The sequence below is a fragment of the Acanthaster planci genome, linkage group LG19, assembly GCF_054643075.1.
Source record: "Acanthaster planci isolate LZ-2023a linkage group LG19, COTS_SCS, whole genome shotgun sequence".
In the NCBI taxonomy this organism is placed as follows: domain Eukaryota; kingdom Metazoa; phylum Echinodermata; class Asteroidea; order Valvatida; family Acanthasteridae; genus Acanthaster; species Acanthaster planci.
This window is the reverse complement of record NC_141795.1, coordinates 197237-216863: the sequence shown is the minus strand read 5'-3', so window position 1 is coordinate 216863 and position 19627 is coordinate 197237. Positions and strand designations below refer to the sequence as shown.

Here is a 19627-nt window from a genome sequence, read left to right as displayed (position 1 = left end):
TATTGTACTAATGTTATCAACAGTTCCAAAGATGGGCCCTAGAACTCACGAGAGCTGAAGGGAAGTCTGTTTAGGCTTCGGCTGAGGGGAACTAGGTTCACTGTCGACTTTCCCGTTGCTCCCGGTGCAGTTTGAATCTGAGAGGTTAAAACTTAGTTGTGTAATGCCATTTCTGCTGACAGGTGACATCCGTTCTAAGCAGTGAGTTACAGCATACGGAAGTGTCGAGATCGTGAAGTAGATGCCACGAAATCCTAGCCTGGTACAGTTCAATTAGGACGTATGTGTTAGCGCCCAAAATATCGAGCCCGCTTGTCCCCCTTGCACTTGGATGTGTGGAGTAGCAAGAGGCCTCTCGTGCATTGAGGATGTTGTAAACAGATTGCAGAACCCCCCCCCACGCAAAACCTGTGATCCTTCGTCACGATCTCATTTTCCCCCATCAAGTGACTGCCTCTTAATCTGGGGATCTACCCCCGCAGAACCTCCTTTTTGCGAACCCCGGTCTTGACCCCGTTGCCCGGGCCCATCCAACTAGTTTCCCGCATTCTGGGTAGGCTAGACTGGCACCCAGTCCCAATGACAGTTGGAGTCGTAGGTTTACACACCGTCGTTTCCTACACGGGATAAGATGACGCAAAACCCAATGGATGCACGAGCATAGTCACTTTTGCACTTGCGCGGTTAGGCATGCAACCTTCTTTCAGATGAGCTGACTTCCTTGTTTCGTACTTCATAAGCAGTCCTTTGCAATGTACTGCATGGACAATACTCAACAAAGTCTCCATGCCTACTTAATATTTGGAATTCCCTTTTTTTAAATTTCAGAACTGAATTTACCTTGTGGTTAGGGTTATCTTGGTTCATAATAAGGTCAGGGGTTTCGAATCCAGCTGCTAACCGTATGTGTCCTCAGGCAAGCCACTTGCCCCTTTAAAGGGGGGGGGGGAACAACCCGCGACGCTGGACTTGTACTTCATCGAGAGAGATATTCTCGGTCATTTCATTCATACAACTGAAACTCAGAGATAACGCAGGCCTAACGAGCCACCTTAGCTCGTGACAGACTTTACATTTTCACAAAAGGCATGCATGGTTTCTTGCTTGATGTTGCTTAGCCACATGTTGCCGTTAAGTAATTTTCACACGTTATGTCATTTGACAGTGGAACATCCACTGTTTATCTCCTAGCTACACATTACACGGCAAAGTGCCGAAGGGCATTCTATTCTATACCACTCCACTTCTCACCCTGCAATTAATAATGTTGACATGTTTCTTGTTTTTAATTATGAAATTGGGCCTTGGACCGTTCTCAATGCGAAGTTACCGAGTGATAGACTGCAAGAACGAGGACTTGAGTGCGTTTTTTAATCTGGATAGTGCGCTCATGTCGTGGCTCACCGAAAGCACCAAATTCTACTATGACTTACAAATCAAAGTCATGAGCGCCATCTACGCCTACGCCCGCCGATAATGTCCGAACGTTGACGAATGTGCGCATCAACTTCATTAGAGAAATCACGTATGATTGTGACTGATAGGAGCGTACACCCTGCACGATCCCCCAGTTAAAAGCTGCAATTTCTGTAAAAAGCAGCCATTTCCTTAACCAAAAGACGCGGCTGATGACACTTGTCAGCACCCGAGTAAATGATTAGTATAATGCCGGTCGCTTTCTCCCACTCTATCCGTGCTGGAGGCCTCAATAAATTAATTCAATTTGTTTGCTTTTAACAGTAGCGACAAGCTGAAACGAGTGATAGATCGTTTGAGAGATTGGCACATCCTCTCTGCCCATCCATAACGGCGGTTTCCCTCCTTATAATATTTCACCCAGCGCGCCGCTGCCGACTCTCCGCATAATTTTCTTCGTTCTGTTATAAACACGGATCATGGTCGGGATTCGTGGGTTTTCTCTCGTCTTGTATTTTTGTAGGCTGTCTTTTTGAATTTCTGTCTCAACTGCAGGAAAGTAGACCGGCATACTGGTTGCAATTTCGGATGGCTTTTCTCTATCCCGCTTTGCTGAGAGAAACTCAGGATGAAGGGACGATTTCATCCATGCGATGGAAGCACACATGTTATCTATTGTCCGATTATTTAGCACTGCACTGCCAAGTTGCTTAAGATTGTCTTGTCTGGCATATAAAATATAACAACCAAGCTTCGCTATTCGAAAATATGACGTTGATGCTGTCTGTGCGTGACTTGTTAACATCCATGTAAGTGACACATCACATGAAATAGTCAAACAATAAAAACTAATCTTTACATTACTCTGAAGTTTGGCGACGGTTTATTATAGGTCAGCTTTACAGAGTGAGAGTTACATTTCCACTATTGCATCTTCGATTCAAAGTTTCCTTGGTCTTGAAATTGGATATCCTGTGTGTTCTCTCAACAATTCCGGTTGTCAGGAGATAGGTGCTGCAGGGTCCCGCTATCACAACAAGCTACTCTCCGCAATCGATGGCAAATTCCAGTTTTTAGGTCCAGCGACGCAAGCCCCGAACCTATACACCTCATTCTCGTGGGCCAATCTCCTCGATTTCCTCCCCCCTTAATTCGTAATTATGGTAATCAGTTTCCCGGGCCCTTGCACCGTGTCCAGGCGTACCTGATGTGATCACCCGAAGCCTCATCAGTTCGCGTCTTCGCCAGATATAAAGCAGAGAAACGGCTTGAGCGCAACTGGGGCATACACCGGCCTCTGATTGGCAGCTGTCCTGGGCAAATTTGGCTTTATCGGCCTGTCTTAAAAAAAAAAAGAATCAATATATAAAGGATAGGCCTGAACCCCCCCCCACTAAAGTCATATCGAATTGTTTTTCCCATTCACGTCATAGGTAAATGCATTATTACTTCTCTCTCTGACAGCTGTTATAGAAAGAATGTCAAGGTGTAAGTTTTTAACAACAGTGTGAAAGTTGTAGTAGATATTATAAATGGCACACACGCAAATCAAATCGTTGCACCAATCACCCCTAAAAGGTCATGCGTGTGAATGCGCATTAGAAATAATGATCGGATATTTTTAGGCAGACGTTTGTTGTTAAAATAATTTTTTTTTCTCTGAGCGTAAGTGACCTTTTCCTTGTAGACAGTTGATTTGTTAAAGCAAACCTCCTGTCCCAGCTACCGGTACCGTGGCCGAAAATCGTGTAGAGAGTTGGAGAGGCGTGTCCAGATGATGCAATCTGCACCTGAAAGGTAACTGGTCGATGGGTCTTTGTTTGAAGGTTTGTCTAGAGTATGGGCGTTTCTTGTTGCATTCTGACCAATAGGCGTCCTCGTTACACGCAATCAAACTTGCCGAAACTCACAGTGCCGTTCGACCACTCGAGCTCACGCGCTTCCATCCACCATTATAACGAAGCGTGATCTCTGCCTGCTGTTAAAAAAAGCACGCCAAATAAAAGTTAATATTACATAGCGTGGCTACCATACCGGTTGGGATCCCTCGCCGTTAAGTGTACCATATACTGGAATTAGAGATGCGGCATGAAAAAAGCTGGATTTGGTGCTATCATCGGCCTCCAGTGGCGCCGCCGTGTCTTGTAGTCGGCGAATTGGAGAGAGAGAGTAATACGTTAGCTCAAGCTGACACATATACGGGTAGTTATGGATGGGGCTTGTCAACGTCACTTTCAGAGAGAGGAAATAAATTTATCATCAGCGGCGATTTTGTGATTTATGCCATCAAAATGCGCTTTAATTCACGCCATGTGAAGAGAAACACTTGGCTGGCCTACATTACACACCACATCACCATACAGAGTAGCCAACTCACTGTTAGTTTCCATATGGAGAAAAGGTTAATGTTACATTATTATTAAAATGAGGTATCATTATTCGCAAACTAAACCTGCAGTTGAAATGCCGACCGCGGTGTGCTTCATTTTTCCCCTCAAAACAAAGCAAGTATATAGAATAATATATAAAAATTGCGATCTTGAATATATCTTTACTGCATACCTTTCGATTTTTCCTGGGTCGCATGGAGGACTGTTGGTTTTCATTAAAAAAAAGACAGAAAACAGTTGTCAAATAGCCTTCGACACCTTCTACATATACCTGGATTCACGTTGACACAGTGCTCCGACCCTGGACATCCGGGTTAGTGGGCGAATGATTGATCATTTTGGACTTGCCATTGGCCTGTAGCATTAGATCACGATCAGGCCGAGTACCTGTTTGGCTGCTCATAACGGTGTGAATTTCTGTGTGATCGTTTGCATCTCGTAATTTGAGAAACAAGTCACAAACAGTTCTTTTAATAAATGCACATTTGACACTGTAATACATACATATATGGTGATACGTGCACAGTGCAATGCGAAAGCTAAGGTTTCGCTCGTTCAACCTGTAGCTTCCTGTCCAAGATATCTTCCCCGTTTTTCCCTACCAACGCTTTACCTGTCGCTTCTGTTTACATATTACTTTCCTGTTTGCTCAGTGGTACCTTCATTTACCGTGCATCATCTCCATTATTCGGTGTCTCTGTGATCCTTTGTTTTCTTAATCCATGTACTATCTGCTCCCCCCCCCCTTTATCCCTCTCTTCCCCTCCCCCTTTCATTGCCTTTTTGCAATCTATCTCGGTATCCACCCACCCGTGTCGCGTAATGAAACCTCTCGCTTCCAGCATTTCATGCCGTTTTCCTCCTCTCTTGCGTCATCTGAACCTCCATGCTCGTTCTATTCCGTCATCTTCACCAGTTGCATACCCTTCACCGTCCCCTGTTTCTCTTCCTTCTCTCGCAGTTCTGTCCCTAAGTGTCAGGGTCCTTCAGCCGCATCCTTGAGTGTCACTTCGGCTTTCTTCACGAGCAATTGAGCAGCGCGTGCCCACCGTCCCGGTCGAGCCGCATGGAACTCTTGCGGCAACAGCGTTTTGGCGATCAGCTTTTCGAAGTCGATATTGTGCCCGGCGACGGGGTCTTAGTCCCTCGTTCTGTATATTCTCCTCCAAGTGGACCATGCCAGCTTGTGTTGCAAGCCGCCTGGTGTGCTAAGTGTCGTTAATCAACACAGTTGTGGGATCGGAGATGGATGGTGGGACGAAGATAACTCGAGGGTGGCACCGGAGATGTGTTGTAAAGCACGGAAGGGGGAGCACTCTTGTCTCCACACTTGCTCGTGCTCAACAGTGTTTCTGAGGGAGCAAATGCATAGGGGTAAGCCATTCCTGTGGGGGGGGGGGCATTTTGTTCAGTAGGTTCTCTTAGAAATGAACAATTTTGATGAAAATGCCCCTAAAAAGGGGATTCGATGAAAATCATTAGTGTGGTGTGTGCCCCAAGCATCATTCTTCAGCTAACCTCCCCTGTCTGTCGCTTGCTTGGGAAAGCTGAAGTTTCTCATTCGGTTCCAGTCACTCAGTGCACTGTAAAAACAATACAAGTGCTAATGTTTCAATGCCTTTTAAATGCGTGCTGTGGTGTTAAAAATGCAAAGCTAAACATGTTGTGGTGTTGATTTCTTAAACAAAATACATGTTGATGTGTTATTAATAAATGTAGACACAATGACACATTCGGGTGTTGATAACAAAATATAAAACGTGTTTGTCAGGTGGTAACACTTTTGAACCCAGAAACACGTTTATTTCCGAATAGGCGTTTCATATTAAACGGTCACATGTTTACAATTATAGGAAACGTAAAGACGCGTTTAAATGGGCGTTGGTTTCTACAGTGCATTGACTCGGCTCTAAAACGCGTTCTCTGTGAAATGATCGTACCAATTCGTGTCAAAATCGATTAAAAGTAAAATATCACTTTGTTTTCGCAACTCTAGTTTGTGGTTTTTCGGTGACCCGGGAGCAAATTTTGCGGTGGAAAAATTTGCAGCCTAAAGATATCGAGCCTTTGGAGCACTCATCGTAATTTTAGCCATTAAGGTTTCATTGCAAGTCTCGAGAGTAGTAGTAGTAGTTTAAGGGCGCCCTTTATGAGATACGAAAGAAGTGTTCGTCAGCAGCGTGATCGTTTCAGGAACCTGTTTTGTTCCGTGCCCGATAAGTTGTATGTACCCAAATGAAAATTTGTAAAAAGAAGTATCGTTGCATACGTTGTGCATGCATGACAGTGATTGGGCTGTCATTATCCTGTCAATATTATTGCTAGCAAAAAAACTTCAGTGGATCCCGTCTGGGAATTCACTACCAGATATTGTCGTGAGTTCAAGCATGCAAGCTGGCCTCCCTCATTCTGGGCCTTCTTGACTCGCTTCGTTGTATTATCGCAGGAAATCCGGAACATTTTCCACCGTGGATTGAATGGTGGATATTGGCATCAATAAGTATATTCCCGTAAACCCTGACCAATTACCCCGTAATGCGCATATAGGCCCGAGATAACACTGGTTGCTGTTTTGTGTATTTGGAAAACCCAGAGGGCTACTAAAGGGCGACTTACTGAACGGAGCCGACGTGGACTGAAGTTACCACAATGCAGATAATGAACCTAATACTTTTGCCAGAGCGTTGTGCACCAAAACTTCACAGCACTTTCCAGACTTGCAGGCTTAAATTCATCCTCGGCCGTCCACATATAAAGAGGGGAGGTATTACAACGATTGTTAACTTTACATGCAAGACCATTCTCATAATTCCTATATTCGTATGGGCGGCCAAAGTGTGCAGAACATCACTCTTGGGATGTTGCTTAACGATGCACTTTTGCCGCATTACGTTTTTTGAGGATCGCACTTATTTCACATTGATTAGTACTGATTGTTTATTAATTTGATTGTGAAAGGCTGTCACCAGAATGGTGCTCTTCTGATAGAATGGTATCTAGGAATCATTGATATTCCTGGTAAATTTTCTAAATGGTAAAGCGAAATGCTTACCACTTGGTGAGAGTTGATATCACCACACACTGCGGGCGTCCGAAAAATACGGATTCGTATTGTACCGTGAAGTATTCCCTCTTGATCCCTTTAAAATCTTGCGCGGTTGTTAATTGACAAGCAAATACGGTAATCAGGCAAGATCGGTGACGCGTGGAGATTAACACAAGTGGGCAAAGCAGACAGGCAATTGACGCTAACGTAGTTAAACCCGCTGCCGGATGGGAAATGGGGAATAAAGTGACGGTCAGCATGGGGAGTGAACTGTCTCCGAGATCGCATGGAGTGACAGGCATTATCATTATAAATGCCACTCTTGCCGCGGCGTCTGGCCAACAGACTGCTTGTTTACGGGAGCCCGACTGACGTTAATTCCCCTAATGCATGTAGTCTGCCAATTAACGAGCTTTTAGTAACCTCGTGCTTGTCAGGGGGGAGACACACTACCTGTACATGCTCACGTTACCTGTCCAATCAAGCCACATTTCCCCGACCACCCCTTCACCCTGCAATCGGATGAACTCTCTCTCTCTCACTCTCTCAACCTTTAATGTCCACTGCTGTAAATTTTTTCCTCCTTTTCATCACGTCTCCCAGCAGGGGCGACAAAAATTGCCTGTATATTTTCCGCCATTTTGAACCGGCGCTGAATCAAGTCCAACCTTCAGTTCTCGTTCGGTCGGAACAATGACTTCACAGAGGCATGACCAAATCGCGAAGTTTAACCAATGACCAAAGCTGAAACAAGTTTTTGGCCCGGATCGCTAAAACACGCCCCTGCAACAATCTTATTCAACAGTTTATAAGTTTACAAGTTCAAGGTAACAAGATCGCTAATGGCTTCCTGTTGAGTAATGTCTCTTACGCCGTGTCCAAATAACCTGGCTGGGCTTACACACACCTCCATGGACAGTGGCTTGCAGCTAGCCTTAAGCACAGACTCATGCGTACCTTCAAGCTGTAGCCTTGAAACGCCCAAATTCTGAGGAAAAGCTCACTCAGTAACAGATACACCTATCAGATTAAAGGATATGGAGTTTTTTTCAGTTCTGTTTTCTGCTTGATACGTAATGATGGCTTAATCTGCAACATCCCTCGCGTCTCCATTTTCCCACGGTCGTTTATTACCCTTTCCTCAGTCTTACTCAGGAGTTCTCCCCCAGTCCTACCTCTCACCCCCATTTCCTTACCCATCATCTCTGGCAACCTGCCTCCCCTTCCTCACCTCATTTTCCCACCGCGGGGCACTCACTCATTCCATTTCCCAATTCATTTGACCTCCTCCCCGAGTGTTTTGCCTCATCATCATTATACTCGTGTGCTTCCATATCGGCCCCGGCACCGCGCGCGCCGCGCTCTCTTAATACCCCGAGTCGTCTCGTCCCGACTAAACCGTGCGTGAGCCTCCTACGTGCTTGGCTGTCCCCTGTCCCCATCATCTCTCTCTTTCTCCCACTCTCCCCCAAAGCCCCCGCCAGCCCGAATGAGCTATCGGCGGTGTACTTCCTCCCGTCACCTCCATCCATCTTCCTCAGCCCTAAATGCTTTGTCGCCTTTCAGCAAACCGCGAATGTTGTTTACCCAAACACGCTATCGTCTGCAAATCAGGAGTATCCGGACGGCCGGCAAGAACTCGATGGCCTGTGGACATCTTTCCCTCCTCGCATGTTTCGCCTCCTTTCTTCCATCTTGCATCTTCCTCCAGAATCGACGAGTGATGTTTGTGGTATCAAACGATGCGTAAAATAGACGCACTTTGATTTTTTTCTTACCCCGTGCGTAGCATGCACAAGGCCCGCTAAACCTTCCCTGAGGACCGGGCCAGGCCTGTGCCGAAATACAGACCAATCACAGAGCTCGCCGTTGACACGCTATAATTCTGGATCCATCTTTGTCTTCCGAGATTTGGGGTTGATTGAGCTGAAATAATATTTGGAAAAATTATTCATTGATTAGTTTTTTTTTTCAATTTCACCGTTAGATCTTCAACTGGCTGCAAAGTAGTTAATGCGTCAAGCGTTCAAATATTTGAGGGTTGAAAAACGGATAATTCAATAAGTGCGCGCGCATGGATGAATCGCGTCCTGAGCTATCATTTTATAGTTTCCCTTATAAAACATTTTACTCACTCCGTTTCCTTCCATTCGACATTTAAATTCCCGGCAGTTTGGAAATGGTAATTGGATATTTTGAGGCTGGTTGATTGCCTTCTGTACTTAACTCCATGATAAAAAGAATATCAGTATTGGTTAACGCAGCCTTTTATATCCGAGTTGAAGAAATGGTACCTTGATAAATACAACGTTTGGCATAATGGTTTACTAGCCATCAGAACTAAACTGATGCTAGTCCTAAAAGTCGCACGAAATAAGCAACAAGCTTTCAGTACGGTACCATTTCAGTCATGGGTATGTGTAACTTAAGGCATCCATGTGCCCAGCTCCACTGAAATCCCATTTTTGAAACAGGCATCATGCTATTGACTTCCTCGCTCCATTTTAGTTTTGTCCAGGTTTCATTTTGATTTTTCGTACGGTGTGCAGACGTTCTGCTCTTGATCAAGGCTTGTGCAAAGCCAGTTTGTGCAGATATGCACAGCAACATTCCAAACACGATTTACAACGCTCACAACATAATGCAGACCTATGAGGTTTTATTTTCAATAGTCTGGTTCTGTACAACGCGAACAAGTAACATGTGGTCCAAGCCGTCAAGGGACATGCCCAACGGTTCAATCATTAGACATGAACACGTGTTTGGTATTGACAAACTTTGGAACTAGCATGCGTCTGCACGGCACAACATTTTCCCCTTACTCCCCTTACCTGTCACAGCCAAGATGGTGCGTAAGATATGATTGCGTGAGAAACAACACTCCATAATCTTGGCGCTTTTAACTTCCCCCACACTTGGACTTTCTATAATTAACCATGCAGTCTGCGTTTGGTATCTTAGTTACTCCCTTCCTTTTCATATTTTGAATTATAAGCGCCCGTGAGTCAACCTCCATAGAACATTGAACATCATGCACTCGCTATTTCCGACATTTTTGGCAGGTTTAATTGCTGCCGCCAATTTCTTTCCCCGCCATTTTGTTCCGCGCCAATTTTGTTTTGTTCCGCGCCAATTTTTTTTTTTCGCGCCAATTACTCGCGCGGCACAGCCTATCGAATGTCATAATGAGTAAAACCAGGAGCCCTGACAGTTTTATAGAGGCTCATCCGTCACGGCTGCTGCTTGACAGAGAAACTGATGCGCGGAGACGAGAGTTCTCAAAGAGTGGGAACGAGGAAAAAATTAGACATGCTCAAGTCCTTCTATGCGGCAACGGTTGAGTCATTCTTCTTAAAGGTAACGTTGATGTCATCCTACTCATGCACTAATCCAGAAATGCCGTTCAGATAAAGATAGTTTTGGTGGGTTGAAGATTGTCACTTGTGGTCATGTTTGAGCATTATGATGTGCAGCAACAGCTGCTAACCAATGCTACTGTAGACCTGGGTACTTTGTAAACGGTAATGTAGCAGAAAAATGAGCGCGAGCTTCACCTTCCAGGCATTAAGCTTACAGTGTTCACGACTGTGTTTTGCACGGTTTGTTGGGTTGTTTGTTTGTTTATTTTTCAATCACACACCAGGCTCTTGTTCTAGGAGTGGTGCATGTACATACATTACCTCAGAGGACGAAAACAAAGGGAATTGGAACAAAGGATGTTTCCATGTCCCCGATGGTCAGTCTTATTACCCTCGGTGGCAAATGACTGCGTCTACAATGGGAGAGTGTTATGTGGTGGAAACAACAGGAAACAGTGCTCTTTGCTCAGTGACACGAGTGCGTAGATGGAATGGTGTGTTTTCTGTATCCATACAGTGATGTTCATCAAACCCGTGTCCAGGGGCGGATCCAGGATTTCTTCCTGGGGAATTCGGGGAATTTTTTGTTCTCGCGGGGGGATACTGTATGTATGTAGTTGTTGCCGATGATAAAGCTATTTAATTTTTTTCGACCCTGAAATGGCTTAATGGTTTTTGTATTCTAATTTCAAGACTCACTGGCTGGTATCTTACCCCAAATTAAATACAGACAGGTCGATTATCAAGCACGTTCAGTCGTGCAGTACATTTTTATCATTTTCGATTGCGACAGACGACTGGTTACTGCGCGGTTCGTTGTATAAACCGAAGTTATTCGTTTAATGGGTTTTAAAAGAAGCCCAGTGGTCTTTGGATCTAGGAGTGACTGATCACCAGCCCGGATACAGGGCTATATGTTAACCCCTTCGTTCAATTAGACAAGTCCCGCCTTTCAACCCCGGTCTAAAACCGAGGGATTAAGACCGGGTTTATATTCCCCTTGTTATACATGACCCAACGGTCCGTAATTCAATTTCAGAATAAAGTGCCGAAGGCAGGGAGCCTTGGGGATGTTCTTCCCTGTCTGTGTATTCCCTGAAGTTTTGGGGCTAATTGGCGTGCATTTTACTCATTGGCCCTAATCACAGATGATAGGATCGAAGATATCAGGTCAGCCGACGGGTAGCTTGGCTACCCTTCCAAATGACTTGATATCCTATTTCCATTTCTTTAAATTGCAGATTGTTTCAGTATGCTGAGAAATTTTGAACAATAGGCCTACCCTGAACGCACACATCTTGAGGCAGCTTTCCGACGAGGATGATAACGGAAAAGCTTTACCTTGTACAGCCCTGATAAATTATGACTTTTCAATCATTTCTACTTTGTCTACTTTCTTGAGAAATTGGGATGTGTCACCAGAGCTCATGAGTGCACATGTACGGTGAATTACCGGTGACTTTTCCCTCGTGGTTTTCCCAGAAGCATCAAGTCTAACAGCAGCGTCCCCCTGGGCATCCTTGCCCCGCCGAAATTCTATGGTGTCCTGGACAGGTCTTGTGGGTTGACTGTCGCTTTCGATTTGGGCTGCTGGGTGGCGGGCTAATTTGCAAAATAAGCGAAGCACGATCGTGATGGTCCCAGTCCAACATTAATCCATCGTGTTTCTGTGCAGGTGGCATTCGGCACGCGGCGCGCACGCTTATTTGGGCGCCAAGACAAGTGCTTCTAAAACACTGGTAAATGAGAGGAAGCTACACGCTGATAAGTAGCCTACGGTAGAGCATTGAATGAAATGCACTTCACCCTTGAATCATTGTGCTCTTTGTATCTCCTCAGGAAACACTCGCCCAAAGACTAAGCGTACGTTAGAAGACCGGTTTCAACAAAAGGTTTACCAGCGTGGACAAAAGGGAATTGACAGTATTCACAAGTAAGCCATATTGAATTGAAAGCGAGCCAAACTTTTCTTGTTTTTGGAACCTGGGAATAGAAATGAAAGTAGGCCTAATGAAATGGAGGCCCGTTACAAATAGATTTCATTTACGATGGTGACTAAGTTTATCTGTGATTTAGTTTATCACAATGTTTTAAGGAACATTTGAACAAGTTAGCATGGGATCTAAAATAGTCAGGGATCACTCCCTCCGACAGATTACACTGAATACGATAGATTCAGGAACAGGATCAAAAGCGACTTCCCCGTGAATAAGGTTCAGTCCGTGCTCTTCCTCTGTGTTCCAGTCCTCAAAGTGTTACACGTGTACATAGCTAACGCAAAAAATAAGTGTGGATACCTGACGACTGACACAGGATCGCTGCTATTTTATCAGTATGCGCACAGACCAGAACTGTTGTTCAGTTGCCGAGCCAAGGGGTTGCGGAGACGCACAGTGCGAGGAGCCGGAGAAATGAAGATTGGGACACTGACAAAAGAAACATTGGGCCTCTAAATATGGATTGTGAATGTTAAATAGGGACGGTTGAAATAGATTGTAAATGCAAAACCCGGCATTGTGAAAAGAGATGATAAAAGCATTGAAAACCGTATAACAAGAATTATTATTCTCCCCAAAATTCGACTATTATCTTACAAGTGCACCCGAACTTGACGGAAAAAAAGATCTGCGTTAATTTTGCGACGGTGGAGCTGCTGTCATTGCACGGAGCCATCGCGCGAAGTTCCTGACTTTGTTTTCAATTTGCAGTTGCGAATTCCTTTGGGAAAAAAACCCGAAATGTCATTTATTGCGTAAAATGCCAGATGCCACCCGAATTGTCCAGTATCCGTTTGACAGTTTGGAGTATAGGACGAGTGTACATGCAGCGGTAAATATGCACAAATTAAAAAGTTCCTTGGAGTAACTTAAATCAGCAACGGGGAAAAATTCTGACCCTAAAAAAATATTTTTCGAAAGTTTTTGAGCAGGCAGTTACTATGTTCTTTTGTGTAGACACCCTTTATATTGCACTGGTGGTCTACAAGTGTGAATAAATTGATACTAAGTACTTGATTTGATGATATACACTGGGCAGCAAAAGAAACTTGCCACTTCTGTCAAAGGCCACACATAAAAATTCATTACATTGAAATAAACAATTTTTGTACACAGGTGTGCTGTAATATCCCTTACTAATCACATGCACAAAAGCAAGTGATTATCTTTATAAGAAAGGAGAATTTATATGCACAGCAACTTGGTTACAGAATGAGCCTTAAGTTTTACGCAGAAATCAATGTCACAGGACGAGATAAAGAAGTCACAATCATTACTTTTAAAATAATGTGTATGCATAGTCAGTAAGGATGGCATCCCTATACAGAAACCACTCATGCAAATCATTCTGACAAAACAGGTGTTCACTTTGTCATTGGTTGTTTAAAATCTTGTCCATTCATGGGTCAATTTTGCTTGGTGGAGAGTGCTTTTGTGTGTGACTTTTGATTCAGTTACCAAGTTGGTGTGTGCATGTCAATTTCCAGTGTAGTTTGGCATATTGGGATGTCCTGGGCTTAACACTGGGAGGTGGTATGCTATCCCAATCCTTCTTGTATTTCAGGTAGCAGTAAAACAGGAAAACGGGCTTGATAAGACAGTGTCGTTAAGAAGCATGTGTTGGAATTACTAAAGTTTGGACACAGCCTCCTCGTTGCAGGGGTGGGGGCCACACGTAACCGAAGGTACGATACTGCCCCAAGTTGAGGCCTGCTGTATGCCTACCTTTCCTCTCAGAATGTGGAGAGGAGCTTCATATCGTTTAAATTCAGTAGCTCCTGCCCCCGTTTTGATTAAAGCCATGATAAATGCTTCAGACCGGTTCTGCTGTCCCGAATGTTTTTTTCTAAGGTTTTCTGAGCCATTAAAAAGCCGTGAGGGAGATTACTTGGCACCACTTCTCAACAGTCGGGGCGGTAAAATTAATGATCGGCCTGTGTGCACCATGGCAAGATTAATAACGCGTGAAAGCCATTAACTAAAACATGATGGTAGATGGCTACTTTTTGCCCCTTAATTTCCCGCCATAAAACAGTGACAGCGCGCCAAACAGACGCCAGTACACGACTAGTGATGTCGTGGTTAACTGACAAGGCGGTTAACGACACAATATAGTCGCAATAATACATTATACATTGTTTTAAAGTGAGAGGGATACTTTCGTTTGAAGTAAAGTGTCATGGCTTTTAAAACGAATTGTACATAGGTCTGGCAATGTCTGTGCCGCGTACCAGTCAATTTCGTATACATATATTCGTAACGACCTCTTTTTGAGGTGGTATTCCGTCCAGATGTTGATTTCTGAAAAAGAAAGACTGGAATTTAGTAGAAACTTGCAACGTTGGTCAAATTTGTACTATTTTGAGTTGAACTCCAGGACTCTTTAAGGTCTGCGTTTAATATTCTTTTGGTCTTCCGTAGGATTTCTACTTCAGTACGATTCTCATCTCCTAGTTCGGAGGTGCCACCCATGTCGGTTTTGTTATGAAGGCGACATGGCCGCAATAGTGATGCGTCATTTCGGTTGATGATACATATAGACCTCAGTAAAAATTTGTCCTCGACGGATAAGGATGATGCAGCCCAGTAATTGAGTCCATTAGGGGCTGTCAGGTTTAATCAGAGTGGCTGCTCATAACTGTATCAAACTAATTATGAGAACTGTATCTTTTTTTGTCGTACTGCTTGTAACAAATACAAAAACGGTTTACCGCCATCTGAGTGTTACAGCGATTTACATGCAGCATTACATCTCTGTTCCCACTTTAACTATATTTTACACATTATGATGCACGATCCAGCGTTTAAAACAAAATGGCCACGATTGTAGAACGGCCCGGTGAATACGAGTTTTTATTCATAGCTTCAATGCTTAATCTAATTATCATTCACGAACCCTGTCAATCTTCTTCGCTTGTCTCGAGCTTTATGATCTGTCAGTCTTAATTTCGCCCCATCTGAATCCTCCGTTCTCAAAGACAACAATTTCCCGCGCCTCTGTCATCGCCTATCGAAGTAAGAAGTGCAGTTCAACCTTAACCCCGACATACATGTAGTTCATCTTGCACCTTGACAAACTGCCAGGCACACAACAGCGCGCACACCCGTGCTGGCGCGCTAATTCACATAAAGCACCCTCGCATCAAGAGCTATGGTATGGGTTGATGTTTGTAGCGCTCTCATTGGTTAACATAACGTCTGACGAATACGTTGCAGTTGGCTGTCGCAAAACATAATGGCATCATGGAAAGGCCTGCAACGTTGATTCGCACTGTCTGTTAAAGTGCCATACGATACGGCCCACCCACAATCCTCAGCGTCACCAGCTCGAGAACCTGTGTTTTCTGTTCACCCTGTACCGGCATCTTTGGTAACGAGCACCAGTGGGTATGAGCGAAAGGTGTACGTGCCCAACTCAGGTCCCCGTCCCCGTTTAGCACAGTGCGCGAGCTCTTCAGCCAAAGTGCACATCATTTGGTATGGTATTTCGTGTTCTTTCGATTAAACTTGAAATACAGTCTCGTGTTGGATGGGACTTGGTCTAGGTTTAAGTGCGTTTAGATCAATGTCGCAACTGCCAGGTTGCGATGATCAACCTCCACGTCGACACACAGAACTTGAACTTTGCAATGTGCATTTCGACTGCATTATCGATTGGCCTCGATGATTGTGCTGAAAAGCTGGATCAGGGAAAAGACATTGGCTCAAAGTTCGATCCACCTTTTTCAGCACTAGGGGCAAGGAGCCGAACAACAGGAAAACAATAGTTTTGGAGAGGAAATCTTGAATTGGGATGGAAGAGCGACATAACGAAGAGGACCTCGTCTGTCATTCTCAACATTGTCAGGTCGTGAAATTAAATTTCTGACAGCGATTTTCTTTTGTCAGAAATGAAAGTTTGAGTGGTGCAATGTACTATCTCTTAATTGTTGTGAGTTATGTGGATACGCCTCAGAATACAATTATGTACTACACATTGTAAAATATGTTGAATTAAAAAAATAATTATGAAAGACATGAAGCAGAGGAATACTGAAAACAAGCCCCTTTGCAAACATCAAAAGATGGAAGAATCTTTAAAACCGACAATGTTGGTTTACAATTTCGTTTCCAGATGAGAAAACGGCTTACATTTGTGCAAAGATTTTTTAGTGTGAATCCCTTAAGTGGCAATAGTTATCATGTGTATAGAGCCTTTTCTTGCAATTGTTCTTCACCCCTGCCATTTTTCTATTGTTTTCCAAGCCGCGAGATATTTTGTTTGACTATACTAACGACTGGAGCAACATGATGGATATGGCATCGAAAGGGTATACCCAGTCGGAAGCCAGACTGCATGCCATTTCAGCGCAGACTCCTGCGTCTCCGTCACAAAGACGAGACGATTTTTGAGGATGAAAGCAAAGGAGAGCGAGAGAGAGAGAAGGGGAGGGGGAGAGAGAGTCGGGGACAAGACAGCCATCAGCGCTTACAAAGTGTACTGGCGTTATAGGCATTAAGATTAATCGGTCACTTTGCTGTTCTCCGCAGGTCTGCCTCGGTCGTTTACAGAGTGGAGTGCGGCATTAAAGCATGCCGCCTCTGCGCCGTTCTTCCTCCCCATCTCTCCCATCTCTCTCCGCTCTCCGCTTCACGCTTTCCTATCTCTCCCGCTTTCTTCAGATTGGACAGCTACTTAATAAAGAGCGTCTTACCCACAGGAAGCAATGTATCAAAGCCAACAGAGTCATTTGGCCACATCTATTAGGAGGGCCAGTGGAAGTGTGGGGGAAACACAGTCTTTTTGAGAGTTCCTTTTCTAAATTTTCTTTTCATGAGATATTTTTAATGCTGTCAGTAAATTTGTAATTTTTTTGTCCTTGATGGAACTTTTTTTTCTTTTTTTCTTTAGTATGTATGTGTGTTATAGAGAGTGTTTATCGAGAGTTTACAGGAGTGACATGCGAAAACGGATTCGAATACAGAACAGTCCCAAAACGTACTATTGTACATGTATATGCGATGGCGGCCCAGTGAAGCCAATCCAGGTGCACAGACAACAAACAATCAGATGCACGGAGAGGAGTCTACTCCAACTAAAGTCACACAAACCACACAGCCAACGGTTACTGGGAAAGTTCCCAAATTTGGTGTTGCCCGAAATTCTCTTTTTAAAATAAATCAACTTGCACTCATCTTACTTATTAGACAGATAACCGAGACAGCGTGGTGTTTGGGAAAACAGAAAGCCCCAATAAACTTAGTTTGCAAAACCCAACTTTATACCTCGCAGCGAGGTGAGGCGAGCAGAACTAATTTTCTGCGCTTTCTTAAGCCAGCCAATTTTGGCGCCCATACCGCCAAGCCGACGAGTTATGGCGGGCTCCCCGGCAGCGGCCGGTCGTATTCATCACGATAGGCGAGCGCGACGCGTGGCGCGCATGAAGGATAGGTTTTGGCGGGAGATTGGATGGGTTGGCGGCGCCGCGCTTATCGTGCGAGACGTGTGATGGACGAAGTTAATGGCGCGAGGTATGATGGATGGCCGCCCGCACTGCTACAGCAGTCCCCCATGCTTCTTCTTCCGTCTCATCCTCCTTCTCTTGCTTAAAGGGCAGATGCTAAAGGGCCTGCATCCCGCTCGCGTCTCCCTTCAGGGCTCCTGCCAACCGAGCCGGTTGAAGGGATGTTCGTTTTAGCGTTTTAGTTGTGAATTATGGAGAGGAAAGAAATGAATGGTGCATGAAGGGCACGTCATCACCCGCGCCTGCCCGTTGCTGAAGCTGATGAATATTGGCAGACTTTGGGTCTCCGGTTGGGTTGGGCAACCTTTTATATTCCCGTCAACCGAAGTTTGATATTAATGCCTGGATGTGGAAGCCTGAATTTGCACACCAAATCCGCACCCGTGTTTCTTTTCATCCAACTTGTGACAGGAGGCAGACACACATCACAGCAGAGACTCGCGCTCTCAATTCCGGTCATATTAGTTCTGTGGCAATACCAATTATCAAAGTAACAAAACCGATTGGTAAACATCAAACTCTACGGCACATTGTACTAGTAATCCTTTGTTACCATACCGAAGTATTGTCTCAATTTTAGGGGACCTAACATTGCAGACTAACATTGCCGGGGGGATCTCGCGTCTTGACGACAGCCTTGACCATTGTCACCGTAAGCATGCATACTACCTGTATTACATGTCGGGCCCAGATTATAACCCCCGCCAGTGTCGCCACCCATCTATCCATTAATTCCCTCCTCGTGCATCCTCCAGCCACTCATCCGTAACAAGCGTTTCATTTACAACTCTCTCGCGAAACCGGTCCAAGCTTTATCTGAAACTGGCAGCCATGTATGATCGATTCTCAAAGCATTCAACCGGTCATCACCACAGGATGGCACTGATGTAGTGGGTATACACTTCCAAGGAGCCGTGCAACGTCTGGAAAAAAAACCCGTGCTCTCTCTGTTTTTCAACAGCCTCTTGACGTGGCAGTTTCCTTTAAGGATTGTCCATCTTAATGATACTTCATCTTGCTCTTCCCTCCTTTCCCTCGTTTAGCAATGGAGCGTCCTCTTGTTTGCCGACGAGTACAAATTGACTAAGTAGGGTACTCCTCATCGCCCGTATAAGACGCGGGCTTTCGGGGGGGGGGTGTCCTCTATCCATCCTACGGGGTGATGGATATAGCCGCGGAGGTCCGGAGACAGGAGGCTTTGGCCGAGGGAGGTAACGATGGCACTCGTCTCATTGGGTGATTATGGAGCAATGATACAGTCTCTACTACCGTTTTCCCCATACACCTCCGCTTCGAGGCGCCATCCTTAAGGGATTAGAAGTCTTAAAGAAGCAAGCGACCTGATTCAGAGACGTTCAGCTTGCCCTTTCAGAAGAACAATTCCATGGAATCAAACCGATCCGGTATTTGTTTTTTGTAAAGCCTTACTTCCCCAAGCAAAAAGGATTCGAGAATTAAAAACACCCAGACCAGGGCCCATTTAGAAGTCAGCGCCATTGCACCACTGTTGACAGTACAGGAATAAAAAGCTTTGGATCAGGGATCTGGTAAGGGGGGGGGGTTTCATACGTAATTTAATGGAAATTACTGGAGATCTTGATTTGAAGCCAAGAAGAAATCAGCGGTGTTGTATCGCATTTACTTGCGTCGCCGTCAGACCGCATGCTTCCTATGCTTTTCTTTGTCAAGTTATCGATACAGGCTATCGAGTGAAGCTATCCCCGATTATTGGCGAATGACCAAATGTCGGTGGAATCGAGACGGCCGGCGAGGGTTCACGTGCACTTCGACAAGGCTGAAGTTGATGGGGACGAGTTGGGGGTACCAGCAGCTTCGCACATAATACCAGGGACATCAGAGCAGCCATAAAACTCCCAGAGACACGCACTTGATAGCTGTTTTGTTGACACTCTTA

General features: G+C 44.8%; 1 protein-coding gene across 3 annotated transcripts in view; it reads left to right on the top strand.

The window, feature by feature from the left end:
• The window catches only part of LOC110974180 (uncharacterized), a 62795-nt gene that overhangs the window by 11547 nt on the left and 31621 nt on the right, over positions 1-19627 (top strand). The window contains exons 3-4 of one of the 3 annotated variants that reach the window (XM_087149173.1): positions 12051-12144; positions 12545-15112. In XM_087149173.1, coding sequence (XP_087005299.1) covers positions 12051-12144; positions 12545-12626 — 176 coding nt within the window. In that variant the 3' untranslated portion in view covers positions 12627-15112. Of the gene's footprint in view, positions 1-12050; positions 12145-12544; positions 15113-19627 lie in introns of those variants that run through there. The other 2 variants (XM_022225642.2, XM_022225623.2) reach the window with 2 other exon arrangements.